The sequence below is a fragment of the Calonectris borealis genome, chromosome 9 (genome assembly GCF_964195595.1).
Source record: "Calonectris borealis chromosome 9, bCalBor7.hap1.2, whole genome shotgun sequence".
Taxonomy (NCBI): domain Eukaryota; kingdom Metazoa; phylum Chordata; class Aves; order Procellariiformes; family Procellariidae; genus Calonectris; species Calonectris borealis.
The window spans coordinates 3,393,065-3,411,576 of record NC_134320.1 but is presented as its reverse complement, the minus strand read 5'-3'; the positions used below and the strand labels follow the sequence as shown (position 1 = coordinate 3,411,576).

Sequence of the window (18,512 nt, the reverse complement as noted above, 5' to 3'; positions counted from 1 at the left end):
AAAATTCTCCTGACTGACAGGATGCTGTTCAGCAGCGATACAGGCAAGGTACTACCTCAGGCAGGAGGAACAGAGCACGCGAATGCAGAAAGATCCGTAGGAAAGGACCTAGGGTTTGTATTGGTTCACCAGCTGAACGCGAGTCAGCAACAGCATACTATCACGAAAAAGGCAAACCTCGTCTCGGAGATAAACAGGGCTGTCGTCAGCAAGAGACGTGAAATGATCCTTTCCCTTTAGTCAGCAAGAGCAAGGCTTCTGGTGGAGACATGTCCAGCTTTAGCTAGCACATTTCAAGAAAAATCAAGAGTGTTGAAGTAGCCTAGCAGGAATGACCAAAATATATAGAAGAATTGACCCAGAAGAAAGATTTGGGCAGTTGGGATTGTTTACTATAAAGATGGGAAGGCTGATGGGAAGCATGAAAGCAGTATGTAAATATGGTGTGTCAGAAAATTAAGACAATAACCTGATCTGCTTGTTCATGGGGGACAGGACTAGACTAAAAGGGCTTAAAGTCCACCAAAAAATGCCCACTAGAGATGAGGAAGGGCTGGTAAGCCTAGTGAAGCTCTGAAACAGACTGCTTGAGGAAGATGAGAAACTCCTGTGCGGGAGGTATATAAGACCGGTTAAAAACATTCCTCTGTAAAGAATTTTGTAGTTTACCCGTTTCTGGTATGGTGAATGGATTGCATGGGTCCCTTCAGGGTCCCTTCCAGCCTAATTTTTGGAGATTCTGTGCTGAGATGGCCGTGTTGTGATTGACACTCAAGTGATGAAACGGATCCTTGCTCAAAGGTGAGTGGAAGAGTTTCTGATGCGACGTTTCCCTTTCAACCCGCTGCGAGGTCGGACTGAAGCTTGGTGCTCGGATTCAGTTACTTCCTTTATTGTTTTCTGACTGAGAACCGGAAATCTTCATTTTCTGGGAAGATGCTGATTACCAGTGTCCTTCCCAAAGGCTAAGTTAAATTCAAAGCTCCATTTTCAAATTAGGCTTTGTCTTGGATCTTTGAGTTTACATTTGAAAAGAGGGAACATTTCCCACATCTGGTCGTTTTCTTTGTGCTTACAAGCTATAACTGTGAAGATGCAAACTGCTGTAAGGTACAGAGCAGACATAATTTCTGTGCTAACTCTTCATCCTTTCTGTTGCAAAGATCTCATTCCTTTTCCAATTTCTTTGCTGTCTTTCCTTCTTCCCTTCTCTGGGTCGACCTGCTTCTATTGGAGATGGCTTTTACCCACCTCCCTTCTGCTGGGTTCTCTCTCATTCCACGAAGTCTCTACTTTGTTGGTTGCTCTTCTGCAATCTTTCTGCTTGTTGCTGGACCCTGTCTCCTTCATCCATTCCCATTCATTCATTCTTTCCTGAGCCCAACATTTACTACCCTCTTGTGTGCCACCTTTATCTCTATTAGTTATGATATAATCTAATGCTTTATGATATGAGAGATTAATTTATTCTGTATGTTATCTAGACCAGACCTTGGGAAAAAATGCAATAAAGTGTTAATAATAACTGTAATGTGTAGCAGATTACCATCCCTGGGACAGAATGGTTTAATTTAAATATAATCACAGAAGCACAGAATAGTTGAGGCTCGATGGGCCTCTGGAGATCATCTAGTCCAATCCCCACATCTCAGCACACGCTCATGGCTAGTCTTCGTGATGTCTCCTGCAATAGTGGGTTTTTGAGAATACAGTTTTGATTACAGTTCTCTGAACGCTACAGAAGAATGCCCGTTATTTTTGATCTAACAGGATACGTCGAAGCTTTTCCACGTGTTTGTAGCAACTGAGTCTTTTCAGGCAAAACTTTTATTCATCTCTAGAAGCTGAAATCAAATAAAGCAGAATTGTGACAAAAATAAACCATGGCTGCAGTAAAGGCTGGATTCATACACATGACATTGTGAACCAGCGGATAGTTCTGCAGAGCTGAATTAATCTCAGCATGTCTAATGTACCTGTTGTTTAGCTGACTTGGGAGCTAGTACAAAGATGATCTGTAAATAAAATTAATAAAACAGGATAATGGTAATGAACTGAGAACAGAAGTTTAGGGAAATTTGGTGATGCACAATGAGATAAAGCATTATCTCATTATGCATAAGAAAAAAATATAGCAAGTTACAGTAGGTTAAAAGAAATCTTTCTCTTCTGTCAACCTGAGATTCAACTGTGATAGAATTTCTGAGACACTTCAGAATTTTTAACACAAATGCAATCCTAAAATACTTCTTATTAAGAACCACGTTTGAAACAACACCATGCGCACACCGTGGAATTAGAAAGGAGATCTTTTTCATATTCATGTGAATAATAACTCGATGTTTGCTTATATATATATAGAAAGAACATCTTGTACCTCTACAGCTAACATCTTTTCTACACCAGGGAAATTTGGCATGTTGAAATGACTATTTGGATTCTGTAGCACTTGCATAATGAGCCCCTTCCATAGGCGCTTGCAGGAATGCACGGGTGACTGCAACACCTCTTAGGTGGCAGATGTGAGCAGCTATGTGAGACAGTTCCAGCTGTACTCGGCTCTTGCTTCGGCTGTGCACAGAAAATAGGGAAAGTCACCGCCTCCTTCATTAAATACTTCAGCCTCAACAAAACAAGCACCACGCAGATGCAGCTGACGTATGTTATGGCACCAAACTGTCGATTGTTACTACAGATCAAGAGAAGCCCTCACCATCACCTGAACTTTCCTAGTGCACAGTCCACCTGCTGCATCTCTGATTTATGTTATCATCAAGGGATATAACAAATGAGGGTAGGGATGGAGTCTCTTTAGCAAATGTCCTTGAGGGGAAAGTGTGGATCTCTCAGGCAGAGATCAGGGAAATAAAAAAGAAGTATTTGGATACTGTGCATTTCCAACCAATCCATGGCATCTGGGGCCACTGGTTAGGAGATCTCTGGGAATTGCCCTGGGTCACCTTGGTCAGTTAGCTAGTCCTGACACCAACGGTTCAATCATACACAAATATCTGAGCCTTCAAAATATTATAAAAATTAGGAGCTTTGTCTAGGGGGGAATCAATTCATTTTTGGACAATACATCCCTTCAATCACATGGACTAATTTAATTGTACTATCACAAGGACAACAGAAAAATGTGCTAAAAATTTTAGAAAAAATTTCATTTTAAAAACAAATGGGAGGATAGTGACTAAATGATTAGTTTTAAGCTGTATAGAAAGAGAGTGTTTGGCCCCAGCAGACTAGAAGCCTAAGCAACATCACTTCTAACAACATAAAAATTATCTCCTCGCTATTTTGGAGTGACTAACTCATCTTCGTTTGTTTTTTTCCTTCTATTTTTCCTCCTCCTTGAGCTGTTTTCTGTAAGACCCTACCTTTACCAGGAAAGAAGTATGTAGCCCACTACTAGCTTTAACAGTGCCCTGAGATAGTTCTACAGTTGAGAGGACAAGTAAGCTTGCATTACATGCATCAGGTGCAGGCAGGAAACAGGGTTTTAAAAAGCTACTGTGTTCTACAACATTATATCCTGTAGCTGGGAACTTAAAGCGTTTTTGACAGCTGGGTCTCCATGGAAATAAGTACACTAAGACTGCAGCTATTTTAAGAACTTAAAGAATGCGGGAAGGTTACGGGTAGATACTACATCTGGGGGAAATCAGTAAATTTTTGGATAATTCATACCCTTCACTTTATGTCCTGTACCCATACCTGTACTAACTTAGTTGGACCATAACAGAGATTGCAGAAAAATGTGCCTGGTTTTGCAAGAGTCATAGGCCCAGGGACGTAAGAGAAAGAAGCTTGTGTTCAGTCCCGGTTTCATCTAATTCAGGACACGGGCAGTAAAACCAGTAGATATCATCTTATAGGCTTTATCACAGGAAGTAAAAACGAAACAAAACAAACATAAGCACACGACTTATTTGTTAAATTCAGTTTTCTAATATTCACATCTGGCAAGCTCCCACAGTTGGCGTTATCGGCTCAAGGTACAGCTAGTCTCACCGTAAAGACAAGTATTGTGCATCATCCCACTACTTTTTTTGCACCAGCCCATCTCTACCGCTCTGTCTAAACTGCTTACCTGAGAACTCTCTCTTCTGCAGAGGCCTCAGGAAGCTCTTTATGGAGCCTTCTTTTGAACATTTTCCACTTGCAAGAAGTGTGGTGGCATTTGCCATCATTCCTGTCATAGAGAATAACTCAGACTCTCTTTGGAGCCACAAATGGGTAAGTAATGCATTTTTGGCATGGGAATAGTAAGGCATCTTTTTCCGCTGGAAACTTGGCAGAGAGCTTCTCTTCTCCCTCAGCAAGACGCCTTTCTCAACGACAGGCCAACTCAAGTACCTGTATATATATATAGTTTAAATATATATATATATAAAAAATGCCTTAGTAATCCAGTATACTCAAACTCTGTTTATCTGCAAATCTGTGCCAAATTTAAGACATATTCGCAATTGGGAGAATATTTTTGCAAGAAGCTACCCTTGCTTTATATGAAGCGCTTATTTTGCAAACTTTGGGGAATATACTTTCTTTTCTACAGCTTAGGAAGTCAGTGGATAAACACAGAAAATCTGAGCCTGTTTCATTGTTGAGAAGTTAAAAACTTTTTGTAGAATTCCTGTCACATTTCCATCTCCGAACATACCAGAACACGCCACAGAATTAGTAGGAACTGATCTAACTCTCCATATTGGACAGAAAGCTCACCTGCTCCAGGAAGGTTTTACTCTGTGGCCATACGAGTTCTTCTGCAATCTGGAATAGAAAAGTGAAATGCTCCCCAGGGCCAGGGAAATACCACAGCTATTGAATTATGGGGGTTACACAGAGAGAATTCTGTTGAATAAAGCAAGAGGAACGTAAGCTCCTGGCCCGTCTTGCTGACTTGTAGGTTAGAGAGCCAGGTGTTTCAGTAATGATGCCTTGAGACTCCAACCTGCACAGCAGAAAAACCTCTCTCTTTAAAAGATTTCTACTTTACAGATTGTCCTCTTCCACCCGTTCTCACAAGCCTATGCTTGGCCTCTTCTGGTCCAGTAAAATTACTGTACATTTTCTATACTCATACAATTAGTAACTGTACCTGCTAACAGGTGCTAGAATTTTTAAACCAGCTGTATCCACGAAGGATCTGTGCACACAGACAAATGCGTCCTTGGTCGCAATACCGCAGCAGCATTGTTGTATCTTCCCTGCACTCCTCGGTGCCTCCGGTGTTTCTTCGGGGCAGGGACTACTGTCACTGAGCGAGCTGGTGTAACACCCAACTAAAGCTAAATCATGTGGCAGGCTGTTCTGAATTTTCAATAAAGAATGATCAGAAAGGTGACTATTTTATTATTTTTAAGTAATCAACATGGAAACAATAGAAACAAGTCACAACAGGCATAGCCTAATTGTAACCATGGCATTAATACTTAACATGAATATAACAGAAATTACAAGTATGTTAACATTATTCATTCTCAGTCAATGAACAAAAGTGTAAAGTCAGCATTAATCTATTAAGAATGCTACAAAACTAGCCAGCCAGTGTCCTTCAAAAGCAGAGCGCTTGCCGTAAGACAGGCTGGGATTACTGCTGTCCTTCCCTCCAGGCAGCTATACTCCTAGGCTGCCTATGGACCCTGCCTGTTCTCCCATTTCTGCATGTAGTTGTGATATTTCCCTTGGTTTGTTAGGGATACAAAAGCACTATCTGCTAGAAAAGAAAGAGCTACAGTGCCAAGGGCCAGCTCTCACACTCTGCATGAATAATGCATGTATGCAGCCTGGGAGCTCACACGAGAGGCAAAGCTGGCTCCGTTGACAGTGTATGACATTCATCAGTATCTGCTATTCAAACTCTTTTCCCACCCTCCCCTAACTCCTTGCTCCATGGATAGGACATGCTTTTGGAGCTGTACCGCTTTCAAAATGCTTTCTTTTACATATCACTCTTTAATAGGAATTCTGTAACACAAAAACTTTGCTTTTGTAGAAAGGGGGGGTCTTTAAATACACCCCTTCCATGTCCTAGTCCTTATACCGTACCTTCGTCTTTTTCAAAATATTTACTAATGCACGTACTTAACCACCTGCCTCTTAATGGAAGTACCAAAGTGACACTACAAAAGGCTAACTTGCATTTGGTATTGTGGTCCTGGCTCATCTTGGTCTGAGCCACATAGGATAAACTTTTCAGCTGGAACACTTTCATAATCATAGAGAGGGAGACACCCTCAAAAATGAAAACCCCGGTCTTTTTAGAACTAGACCAGAGGACATCAGTGTGAACAAAGCAGTAATCTCCATCTTTCTTCCCATCAGGATTCCTCCCAGGGTGCCATCTCCTGTGTCATTTTCACTGTAGAGACAAGAGAAGACATCAGTTTGTCTATTGTCAATTCTAAAAGTTTTGATGGAGAAGGAAAAAAAAGAAATCCTACAGCTTGCTCAAGTGGCCTCTCTTTTTCTCCCAAACCCATTTACTAAGACCTTCCCTACTCCTTCTCATCCAGCTCATGATGTTCTGGGAAAAAAAAAAAAAAACAAAAAACAAAACACAGCAAAAAATCCCCTAGCCCAGAAAAGTGGATGTGTGATTATTTCTGTAGAGGGTTCAGTAATGTTTTTGGACACCACTGTTCTATGTTGGTAAGTGTTTCCCATGGATAACTACTTTTAATTATCTTTTTATTAATTACAGCAAAGCAAATCTATTAGCCAATACTGTAGATTTGTGCTGCCAGGCCAAGTTTGGACCTTCTCAGAAACAATGCAGTATGCAGCAAACAAGCAATAACAAAGTAGCTGTCTATTTGCAGTCCTCTTCTGGCCATTAAGCTTAAAACAGTCCAGAAGTTGAAACTTCCTGCAAAACTAAGGCCATGGTTTCTCAACGTGACATTTTCTGCAGCAATATTGCTTTAAGATACTCCCTTGCATCCTCTGCTCTGCAAGCCCTGTAGGTTTGTGGGACAGTGCTCTGAGCTCGGTTAGGAAATACAGAGTGAGGGCAGAGTGATTAAGCCAGTGCTGCTTCATTAGTATTCTGCTGTGACACCGCAGTCTAATAAAACTTCCACCCTGCCTTATTCCCACAAGTTACACACCGGTGTAGTTGTCCTGCCGACTGGTCCCTCTTCTGTCCGATGCTTCCCGGAGTGCGGCAGCTCTGAACTATCCCGATAGTCTCGGCCCTTGGAGTTCTGCATGTCCAGCACTGCCCGGCTCTTCGAGGGAAGGGGCGGCTTGTTGAGCTGTCCCTGGATGCTGGGACTGACTTCAGACCTCGATGGCTTGACTGTTTTTTTTTCTAATGGTGTAGTCATCTTTGGTTTGCCTTGAGTCTTTTCACCTGTATTCTTTTCTTCAGATTGGCTGGAGCAGGTATAGGACCGAAATCGCTGTGTGGGGACCAGGAAAGGTGGAGATGGTTGTTTGCCAGAGGTCTTGCTGCTCTCAGGCTCCTGTGACTTTGTGAGATGAAAGCCCTGCTCAGGCAGTGGCGGCTGCTCTTTTCGCAAGGCCTTGGGGTAGTCCTGCTCTTTCTTTGATGCCACCTTGCCCTTAGAGCCCATAGAGCCGTACAGTGGGTTCTCAAACATCTCTGGCTTTTGCTGTCCCTCCTCCTGAAGCAAAGGTTCTGCTGTGGTTTTCCCCAGTTCAGGTGGCCTACAGTCATCAAAGCAGTGGGAAAGGGAGACTTGTAAAGAGCAGGCAAGAGACACTGGCTGATTTAAAGAGAAAATGAATAGGAAATGAGCATGATAAAATTAAACTGACTGTGCAAAGGGGTAACAGGATAACAATTAAACTCAGGGGGAGAGAACAGAATTGTGTATTGTTTTTACTTTGTTTAATCATTATTAACACGACAGCTGACAGCAGATATGCATGGAACTGTATAAACTCCCTGCTGGACTACAGTCTTGTCAGAGTGATACTTGGCTTCTCTTTAAGAGATAAGCTACTGACCCAAACTGTGCCAAGTGCTTTGATGGCTCTGCGACATGCACAAATCTGAATTTAAATATTAATAAGAATCCTCATTTCTGGCAGAAATGGCTGTCTGGACAGTTAACATAAGAGCTTACATCACACTGTAGCATTTTACAACTAGGTCAATCTTCTTTTGCTACCAATGCCACATGGTATTCCTAGGGAAGGGATAAAACTCCTTAATGCACGCAAATGCACAATATATAAGTAATAGCTATATACCGTATGAGACAATCATTGCGTGTTCACAGCTGAGCCCTCAGAAGTGAGGCTCAGAATGGAACAACAGCACAGCTGTACAATGGGACAAGGGAGGTTTCGTGGTTTTTGTATGACTCGACCTGACTTGGCAAGGCTTTCGTCTGGAGAACCGCCGCGACACTTAAAAGATCAGCCACAATATCACTGAACAGAGCGGCACATGTTCTTTGGGTGTCTTCAGATGAGTTGTGTTCCTTGCTTCAAGTTATTTTCTGGAAGTCAGTACATGCAGGAGCAAAGAGCTGAGAGCACGATGAAGTGTTGTTAGGTACGTAACAGATTGAGGCGGTGCTTGCAGCTCTGACTTCTGCAAGTGCTGGTTTATAGAGTGACACGTACATTTACCAGTGAACTCTAGCCCAGACTCAGAAAGCAGCTGTCACTGAAAAAGAGGTCCTCTGGGAAAGAGGACACTGATTGCCTACACACACTAGGGTGGAGGAGCCTCATCACTTTACTAAGTTGGGTAGGGACGGGATATTTTCAATTGCTGGATGGAAATTCTGCATCAAGACTTGTGATTGATAGATGCAGCACATGGATGCTAACTTCTATAGCAAGCTGGACATTTGTATAGTAGTGTAAGTAGAAATTCAGTTAAAGTACTTCACACATGACATGTGAAGGAGCTCTCCTTCCCAGCCAGCAGAAAGATCTATGCCACACTCTTCCCTTTTCTTCTTTGTTACTACAGTCAACTCTGTAGCCTTCTCCTTCTCTTCTCTTGGTAGGGAATTAAACTTATATATATATTTTTGACTTTCCTTTCACAAAAGTCTGAGGAACTACTACACTAGTTTTCGTTGAGTATGTTATGTCTGCACTTGTGACCTTCACTTACCTTTTTCTAATTCTAGAGATGAAAGACTGAAAGAATAGGCTGCACCTTGAACTCTCCGTACAGATAATGAAATAGTGACTGTGCAGAATGACAGGAGGGAGGGGACTGGCCCCAGTGCAAAACTCAAAGACTCACAAGAACTCTTGACTCCGAATACAAATGCTTCTGTTTACTGTAGGCTGGAGGGATGGTTTTGGAGATAGAGGCGGCAAGGAGGGCGATGTGGAGGATGACTGACTCTGTCCCATTACGGAGGTAGTCTCTTTGGGCTGCTGCTCGTAGCTCCAGAGAGAAGGTGGCTGGTCTGGTGAAGGCATCTGCTTAAGCTGGCTGGTGGCAGAGGGTTGCTGAGAGAAAGCAGCCATCCCCAGGTAGTTGGGGTTGCTGATGTCTGTGGGAGTGGAGCTGCTGAAGAGAAGAAATATTGTTAGGAAGATACATGCACAGATACTTTTTTTTTTGTTGCCTCCCTGCCAGCTACAAAGGAGTTAGCGCCCACTGACTGCTTAGATTCAATACCACCCACTTGCTTTTTTTTGTCACTGTTGCTTCAGAATCAGAGAATAAGTGGGAGTCCCATTAGCACCTCCCTCCCCTGGGTCACTGGGGAGGAAGCAGCTGGGTCAAGGCCACCTCCCCCAGCCGCAAATAGTTCCTCTGGCTGTGGCAGAGGCTTCCATTTCCAGGTTGCAGAGAGCACTCAGCTTCTGCAGCCACACATTGGGGCTTTTACAGGTTTCTGGGCCCAGCAGTTCAGCTGGCAGCTGCAGCAGGACAGCTCCAAGCAAGAGGCAAATCGCAGCAGCGGGCAGCATTGCGCAGCATGGGAGTAGGCTGCTGGAACAACATCTGGCCTTTTGAGGGGTACCCATATAGACTGGCAGGGAGATGGCAGGAAGCTGCCTGCAAAGAAATGTACCTGTGAAACTGGAGTGAAAGGACAGCCTTACCCAGAAGCGTCCTATGACTCTTGGAAGGGAAAAGAGGCAGTTTGAGCGTAGCTTCCCACCCCAATCTGGCAGAGGAAAAGCAGCAAGATTACCGTAACATATCCTCCTTTCCCGGGTTGTCTGGAGAAGAAGAAGCACTCCCCCAATAGCGAGCAATGGCTGCTGCCTCTCTGGCCATCAGATGAGTAGATTTTGACTTTCTGTTGGAAGTAAAAGGCCCCTTTTTAAGTGGGCTGCAGGGACCCAGTCTGATTAATGCATTCTCAGCTTTTGAAGCTTTGGGCACAGCAGCATTGACCAGTCTTGACCAGAGAGCCACAAAGGCAGCTTCCCAGTGCTCACCATGCCTATTAATACTGCTCCCACAGCAAGCCCAGCTTTGCTTTATTGAGCCAACTAGTTTTCGGTAACTGGCTGACTTGCTTGGCCTTTACCTGTTAGTCTGATCCCAGTCTTTGCTAGGCTCTGAGTTGCTGATGTTCTTTGGTTTCTGCCCCGAGATTTCATCACGTTCAATCTTGACAAAATCTGAAGGAAAGAAAAGGCATAAAAGAGTGTTTTGGCAGCTTCAGAGTCTGCATCCCTAAGTATTCCGTGTTACTGCTTGTATTAAGTCATCTCTCTTTGTCTGTCAGAATGACAGTGAGACAGTTTTAAACAGTTGTTGCTATTATGTTTTCAACTGCCCACTAATACATATCATGTTTTGTTGACATAGGAAAAAGTGTGTATCTTGAAACACAAAGGTTGTGATCCCCCAAACAGTCATATACAGGTCGTTTTACCATTGACAATAATAGTAAATGTTGTGAGGCTGTTTTTGTACTCTGAAAGAGAACAATAGGTAGCAAGGTGAAAAGAAGCAAAGTTTGTGATCTTTTAGCCGGAGAACTGCTCTTTGAGAGCCTCACATGCTCTCTGCAGATGTTCCCCAGGGTGACTGGAGCAGGGAGAGCTTCAGCACCTTGTCATATAGCCACTGCAAGTGGAAATAAGGTATCACCACTCAATAAAATCAGTATCAGTGACAGACAGGGGGCTCCCTCAGTCTACCGAATTTACTTGAATGATGAAAAAGAAAAACCCAACTGGAATTGCTATGTCTTTCTGAAAGAGTACAGGTATACTCCTGAGAACTAACGATAGTCACATCTCCTTGCAGTAGCATCAAAAGTCTTGCCTCTTTGGGACTAAAAGCACTGCAAGGATTATTTTCAATTCCTTGACAGTTATCAGAAATCTTTTGAGATGGATATTCTCTAGAGCGAGCATTGCAGAGATGATCTCGTTCCTTACCATATAGTTTCTCTCTCTGTTTTCCTTGTGATGTTTGTAACTTGATTTCACCTTGGAAGACCCCTGTTTTCTCACCATGATGTGTCAGCACAGTATGGATAGGAACTAAGGATTCTGTTGCTTCTATTCGCAGGGCAACGCAGCCTTCCCCTAGAGGATGACAAGGACACAATGAGCCTGGGACTGAGAAAAAAAAAAGCATTGAAATCTCTTTCTCCTGTCAGTCATCTACTATCACCATGCCGACAGGGCTGAGGTTACTGGAGAGAATCTGCTTTGGATCACAGTAAGGCGTGTAATATCTCTTGAGAAATCAGGGGCATTCATTTCACTTCTTCACATATGTGTGAAGGATTTGGGCATTGGAGACACCTGCAGGTGACTACAGTGTTCTGAGCTTCCATTGCTGGTAAGGAAAACATGAGCCTGTGACTGCCATTTCAGTTAATGGGATTTCAGCAAAGAGCCTTCTGTGGACAAGGACTGCAGTCTCTGGCTGGTTAGAATTTGGAAGCAAGCAGCACTGACAATGACTTTTCTGTAGCCAGGAGAAATGCATCAAGTAAGTGCAAGTGAAACAGGATTTGTATGTTCTGAATAAACCCATTTAAACAGACTGACTCCTGATTTAATTCCTGTAAAGTACTTTCTTTTTAAGCCACTGCTGTTTTAGGGCTGGTAAAGCTCACACAGATTGATGCTTCTAGTTCATGTTCCTCTAATCATCATTACCTCACAAAATATTGCCCACAATGTATTTTTGTACATATTGAGTTCTAAATCAGAAGTCAGAGCATCATAGATGTTCAGTCTATAAGAGTGCTTCTGTTCTCTCCCACTCTTTCAGTGGTTTGGAAAAATCTAAGTAGATTTTGACTCATCCAGAACTTTAGAGCTAAGCACTTACCATAAGATTCATCACTGTCTGATGACTTAATGCTGATCAGGATGTGTTGATCCAGTAGGTATTCTGGGTCTGAAATAATTGGAGTCAGCTGCAAAGACAAGTCAATGTGGGTCAATACAATAGGTGGTCTACATGAACACCGTCCCCTCTGTGCCTCAGTCCCAAATGAGAAAAACTCAGCTGGACAGACCCACGAGGGTATCATGTCACCCCCAGGATCACCTCTTCGATGATGTTTGGAGATCTGTGGTAGAAGGCTACACAGTCCCCCCACTCTCGCTCCCATCAGACAGAACGCTACAAATCAAACACTCACATTGGGCTGAGCTGCAGCTTCTTCCTACAGTGCGGACTGAAAATTGTTCTAGGAGGAAGTGAGCTGGACTCTGATTACAGTCTGTTCCCAAAAAAATCTGTTTGGTTCTTGTTACAATCACTTATTGTAGAGTCTTTCCCCAATCTCTCAGTGTAAGGCACTCTTCCCAAATCAGCAGTTCTTCTTTTGGGCTATTCGTAAGGATACTGACATGCATATTTGCTCCAAATCCAAGAGCTCTGGTAGTTCTTCCAGCTCCAACCATGCCAGGAAATGGAGAACAGCTCCGATCTCAAGGATAGAACCTGTCTTTGACACTGACACACAGAACCCTACTTCTGGCCATTGATGGTCTTTTTAACACAGGTAAAAAATACTTAAGTCAACTTTTCTCAAAAATACCAAGAAAAAAATCTTTTGTCTCACAGGGCAAAGAAACTCCAGCACAGCTGTTTTATCTTCCACCTAAAACTAAAAAAAATAAAAAAAAGGCCTGCTTAAAAGACTTGTCAGCATAGTTACGTTCACTGAAAAGGTGAGAAAAAAGACACACTCCTGAGTGACATAATCAGGCCAGCAAAATTCCTGATACAGATGAAAGCATATTGGCAAGAAAGTCCTTTCCTGCTTATAACATACTCTATTTAGCCCATCCTGGATTCTTACAGTCCCTTTGAGCGTAAACAAGACCACAACCATGTTCCTGAAAGTAATGTTTATATAAGCAAAAGAGGTAATGTTGCTTATGGGGTGCAAGTGGAAGGCTTCTCTTCATATGGATATGGAAACATAGTCTCAGTTTACCTTTGGAAGAGCATCAACGAACTTTACCACAAGCTCCCCTTCATTCCCATCCTCATTTTCTCCTTCCTGGCTCTTTACAAAACCTGCAAAGTGATGAGAAAGGAGTTCACCAAAAGAGAGACAGCAAGAACTTGGCTACAAATCCTTTTCAGAGGCTAGATCTCCAAAAGGCCTACAATTATTTTCCCACTTGAACACAAGTTTTAAAAGTATTAAGAAGCTTAAAGTCTGAGCTTTGCGTGAATGTTTACACAGTAAACTTATAAGTGATTCTACTGGAGCATTGTTAAATGTCTTTATTTTACAGTTAAACTTGGCACTGAAAAGCTCAGTGCATACATGGACTGGAAGATAAGAACATGACAGCTCTTCCTACGCCACTCAAGATAGCACACTTTTGAAATTCTAATTTAAGATTCGTAATACACTGTTTCCATAGAAATTTATGCAAATTTTGATACAGCCAAAAAATAATCTTTTATGGAACTGTCTTTGACACAGCGCTCTGACATGCGATAATGTGATGAAGCATACACTGAAGGCATGCTGTTCCACTTACAGGAGCAGTCCTGTGATGGGGAATCGCTTAAAAAAACCACAGCAAGGGCATGTAGGCTCGCATTGCATAAACAGCTGAGACTCAGCCCTGCAGCACAGGGACAGGGAGTAAAATCTGCAGCACTGGTGGGTACCCAGTCCCGTTTACAGAATCAAATCACTATCTTTCCTTTCACTTTAAGTTGATCCTCTGACTTATTCTTTTCAAAGCAGGGTAATTAAATTATTTTTATTAGCATAATGCAGATGCTTTATTTTGAAAGCACCTGATAATTTGTATCGGGCACGATTAGAAATCTAATCAATCAAGTGTTTCCTAAGTAGAGATTTTCTGTGTGATAAGCAAGAAAGTTTCTCCTCAAGAAAGAGACGATCAGATTGCCAAACAAGATGGAAGAAATGGTGGCAGGCTACATGTCTAAGCATGGATTACAGCTGAATGGCTGTGGGCTTTGGATTGTATTGCTGACAGTATAGGATGACTTGCAAACTACAACAAATCTCTAGGACATCCCTTTTTTGCACTGGAACAAGTGATCTACACAGCTGTTTGTTTAGATCAAAGCAAGAGGAAGGGGAACTAATCCAAACAAGCAGGAAACTGTGACAGAAAGAATAAAGATGGGCAAAACCATACTTTCTAAGCAGCTAGAGTGAAACTCGATGTAGAACTTGGTCTGGGACTTGGTCTTCAGAGTAGCGTAGCAGTGCAGGAACTCTATCTCCCCTTGGGAATCCGTGTACTTGGAGTCTAGGAAAGAGGAGGGGAAGATAATGGCATTTTCAGTAGGAGATAAAGAGACGGCATTTTTGAGTGGACTCCTTAAGAATCACTTTTTTCTTGCAACGTATTTAAAGCACTGCATTTTATATCCAAAGGTGAAGACAGCACACTTGCACCTAGCCTGACTAACCATTCTTTGAAACAAACTGTGAGGTGACTCCCACTTCAAAGGTGGCAAAGACAGGACTGTGGTCACTTGTCATGATGTCCGTGGTGCAGCCTGCCAACGAGAAAGGGAGGATCGTTACTGCCCGGCTCCAGTGAGATCACTGCGATAGAAATACTATTTGGTAATTTTCCAGAAAACATAACTGTTGCTGTGGTAACTGTCTCTCGTCAAAGGTGTTTCTCCATAATCTCATTAGTATTTAGGAATGTAACTCTTGTGAAAATACATAAAGATTTGGTTAATAGACACAACTTTACCATATCATTTTGCAAGCGACTGTCAGTGTTAGATTCCCCCAGTACAAAAAGCATTTGCAGGATTCCTGGTTGCCTCTGCAACATGCACAGCTAATTAAAGCTCTAATAAGGCAGGAAATCACACAAGAATACACTGGTGCTACTTCAGTGCTACAGAGCAACTCATAGCCCAAGATTAACAGTGAGGGAGGGAGGTCTTACTTGACCTAAGCACACACCATGTTCCGGCAAGCCCCGTCCACTGAACAGAACAGTGTATAAAGGCAGATGCCAGACTTTCTAGAGGTGCTTATTTGACCACACATCTCATCATCATAGGCTCTGTGATCAGACCAGTCCACCTTATCTCCCCAAGAGACTTCTACAGCCCTCTTCTCAATCCCATGCATAGGAAACCATCAGCATTATACTCAGATGCTTGGTCCTATATAGTTGACGAAATTTCATTAACTAGTATCTGAGTCTTTTTTTAAACAGGTCTTATGGGTTTCCTCTCTTCCCTGCACTGCACTTTTGTGACGCTTCTCAGCAAGAAAGGGAACAGGCTCTTGGTACCACCCAGTCCTTCTAGAATATGATTTGATAGAAGAGAAATGTTTGCAGCTCCAGCCTCTGCAGACTGGACTGTGCACACAGGGTCTGCCCTGCTGGCACCATCAAGTGAGGAGCTCCTGGTGGTAAGCGCACCAGAAAAGTGGTTGTTGTTGCCAAGAAGTAACTGTGTAAAGTGATCCTACAGCGTGGCCTAAAGCTGGACAGCTGCAGCTGTCTGAGTGGTATTCTGCGTATAAAAGAATAACAGAATTAATTCCCAACCTTGTAAAGTTACAGGCAGAGAGATTTGGCTCCACTCTGCCTGGTTTAACATCAGGTCCCTCTATGCTGAGTGCCTGGCAGTGCAGGGGGATCCTACAGACTCTGTGCTGAATCATTTCCGTTTCAGACCAATTGCTTTGCTATCTACAATCTGTTATCTACCCACCATAGGACTGACACACAACGTGCACCATGGGGTATGATTTCCAAAGCACTCGATCACACCAGGATGGCAAATTGTACTTCATCTGCAAACCAAAGGAGAAATGATGTCAAGAAGAAGGGAAAGGACCAGTTCACAAAAGAACAGGAAATTCACTTGCCCAAGCACCATATATTTGTGTCAAATCTTTTTGTTTGTATTGACTCCTTTCAAAACACTACAAGGGCAGAAAATGGAGAGATTGGTTTAAGTCACTTTCTTCTGTAGGAGTTTCTTTCTCTGCTCTGCTATATACTTCCGAAGGGAAATCAGTTTTCACCTACCCCTGTAGCTTTTTGCTTGGTGTAAGCATACTTCTCCCGGGTACCTCTTTCAAAGCGGTAGGTTGGAGCAAAAGTAATTTCTTCTTCCTCTAAAACAGAGGGATAGCTCTGTTACAGTTTGGCCCATTGAGAACTCTCATCTGGGCAAGACAGCCACTGCTCTGTACACCCTGCCCCACATCAAGTCTGGCAGAGAAAGTTGCTGGAAATGGGAGAGGAACCTGCCAACAAACTCAGAATCTTACCGAACTGCAGAAACACTTTTTGGTCCTTTCTCTCTATGAGAAGCTGGTCAAAAGCCAGCAGCTCCGGATACTGCTGCTGCCTGATCTTCTGGATAATATTCTCCGCTTCCTGCCAACAGGGAAACAGCAGAGCTGCAGATGATGCAAAACCTTCTTATAAATACTCCGTTCACTGGTGAGCCGGCAAGTGCTCCTGAACTGTTTCACAGAGCTGTACCCCCTGTCGCTTCCCCACCTTTCCCTTCACTGAAGAGCCCCAGTCTTTGCTGCGTGGCTGAACATTTGTCTATCAAAACAGGCATCAGAATGCCCGTACATCCCCTGCACAAGCATACGCACACACAACCACATGCACAGTCAACACCAGGCTTGCTGTTGTCTCCCGCCTACTGAAACCTATCCAGTATTTATGACGGCTTGCCTGTTTTTGAAGGCCTGTTCTGAGCCATTAAAAGCTAACCAAACAGAGCAGAAAGGCAATCTCTGGATCAAGCTGTTCAGGGACAGATGCTTGCTCACAGTGGGAAGGAGAGTTGGGAGGTTTGGGGAATCGATGCTCCCTGGAGCAGCAAAGTGTGCCAGACGGCATTCCTGGCGTGCCCTGGGCCCATTAATCCTCGGAGAGGGCAAAGGGGGTTTCCTTCCTCTCCCTCAACTGGTGTCACACTTGTGCCCTTGGGAATCCCTTCTGCCTCCCCTCTTTCTGCCATCTTTCCCTAGATTAGAAAAAGATAGCGCTTCTATAGCAACAGTATTTTGTCTCTCCAGGGATTCACGCAGAGTTCCTAACCGTTGGGGGCTGTTCCACGCGGTAGTTCAAGTCTCCCAGCCAGAAAAGATGAGTAAAGCGATGAGTGATGTTAAACGGACTCAGTTTCTTATCTCCCAGTGTCAGGAAGCGCAGGATGTTCATGTAGTTCTGGTTGCGTCTGTCAAGACAAGAAACGTCTGCCTAACATACTAAATTGCCGTGCAATTCCTAAATGCCTGGGCTGGCAGAGACTGCCGCTTTACCGGGCAGGAACCGACCTGGCTCAACGTCTAGAGAAGAAGCAGAGAACTTGCCACCCCTGCCTCGCACCTCAGCAGAAGACCCAGGTAATGTGCTCAGTGTCTCCAGCGAGCCAACCCACTTCATGCAACCAGTAAGGCAGCACAGCTCTCGTGCTGCAGCGTGGGTTGTGTGTGGCCTGGGGAGCTGGGGGGCAGGAGGACAGCCTGCTGTGAGGAAGGGGCAGCGGCATTTATAGCAGCTCCGGGCTGCTCTACCTTGAGCATCAGACTGTTTCCACCTGAATTGAAAGGCTGGGAAGCTGTCCTAAAGACACTTTTGTTGCCTCCTGGGGCTGTGCTTTTCTGAGCTGCATGTCCTAGAAACCCAGCATTAGGTTGTTAACTTCAGATTTCAGCAGCAAACACATAACTAGATTTCGGCAGCTATTCCAGGCCCTGCGGAACCCTTCCATAGAAGCTAACTCCATCAGTGGCAAAGACCCTGTGCAGAAATCCCACACCATCTGTTTTCTGGGTCCTGGACTGGGAAAGATGGCAAAGCCAGCCTCTTCATTTCAAGTCCTCTTTGCTTTCAAAACCACTCCTTCCAACTGCTCCAGCTCCTCCCAGCGTGGGCACAGATCTCCCACCAATGTTGGGATCTTTGCCTTCCAGTCCTGTGCTGCACAGAACCTGCCTAGACCATGGAAACTCATTTCACAGCTGGGTATAGAGAATTAGCCACTGCAGGGATATTTCTGTGCTACACGCCTCCCTCTTGGTATTCCTGACAGCAGGCTCTGCCTAGCAGGATCTTTCTCAGCT

At 43.7% G+C, this 18,512-nt stretch overlaps 1 protein-coding gene across 4 annotated transcripts in view; it reads right to left on the bottom strand.

Moving 5' to 3' along the window:
* Positions 1–5,335: 5,335 nt before the first annotated feature.
* Positions 5,336–18,512, bottom strand: part of INPP5D (inositol polyphosphate-5-phosphatase D) — a 55,645-nt gene continuing 42,468 nt past the window's right edge. The window contains exons 15-28 of one of the 4 annotated variants that reach the window (XM_075158001.1): positions 17,485–17,623; positions 16,695–16,803; positions 16,450–16,538; positions 16,130–16,211; positions 14,852–14,941; positions 14,575–14,688; positions 13,380–13,462; positions 12,260–12,347; positions 11,353–11,502; positions 10,491–10,584; positions 10,149–10,256; positions 9,242–9,514; positions 7,116–7,677; positions 5,336–6,367 (exon numbers count right to left, since the gene is read on the bottom strand). In XM_075158001.1, coding sequence (XP_075014102.1) covers positions 6,365–6,367; positions 7,116–7,677; positions 9,242–9,514; positions 10,149–10,256; positions 10,491–10,584; positions 11,353–11,502; positions 12,260–12,347; positions 13,380–13,462; positions 14,575–14,688; positions 14,852–14,941; positions 16,130–16,211; positions 16,450–16,538; positions 16,695–16,803; positions 17,485–17,623 — 1,984 coding nt within the window. In that variant the 3' untranslated portion in view covers positions 5,336–6,364. Of the gene's footprint in view, positions 6,368–7,094; positions 7,678–9,241; positions 9,515–10,148; positions 10,257–10,490; positions 10,585–11,352; positions 11,503–12,259; positions 12,348–13,379; positions 13,463–14,574; positions 14,689–14,851; positions 14,942–16,129; positions 16,212–16,449; positions 16,539–16,694; positions 16,804–17,484; positions 17,624–18,512 lie in introns of those variants that run through there. The other 3 variants (XM_075158002.1, XM_075157999.1, XM_075158000.1) reach the window with 3 other exon arrangements.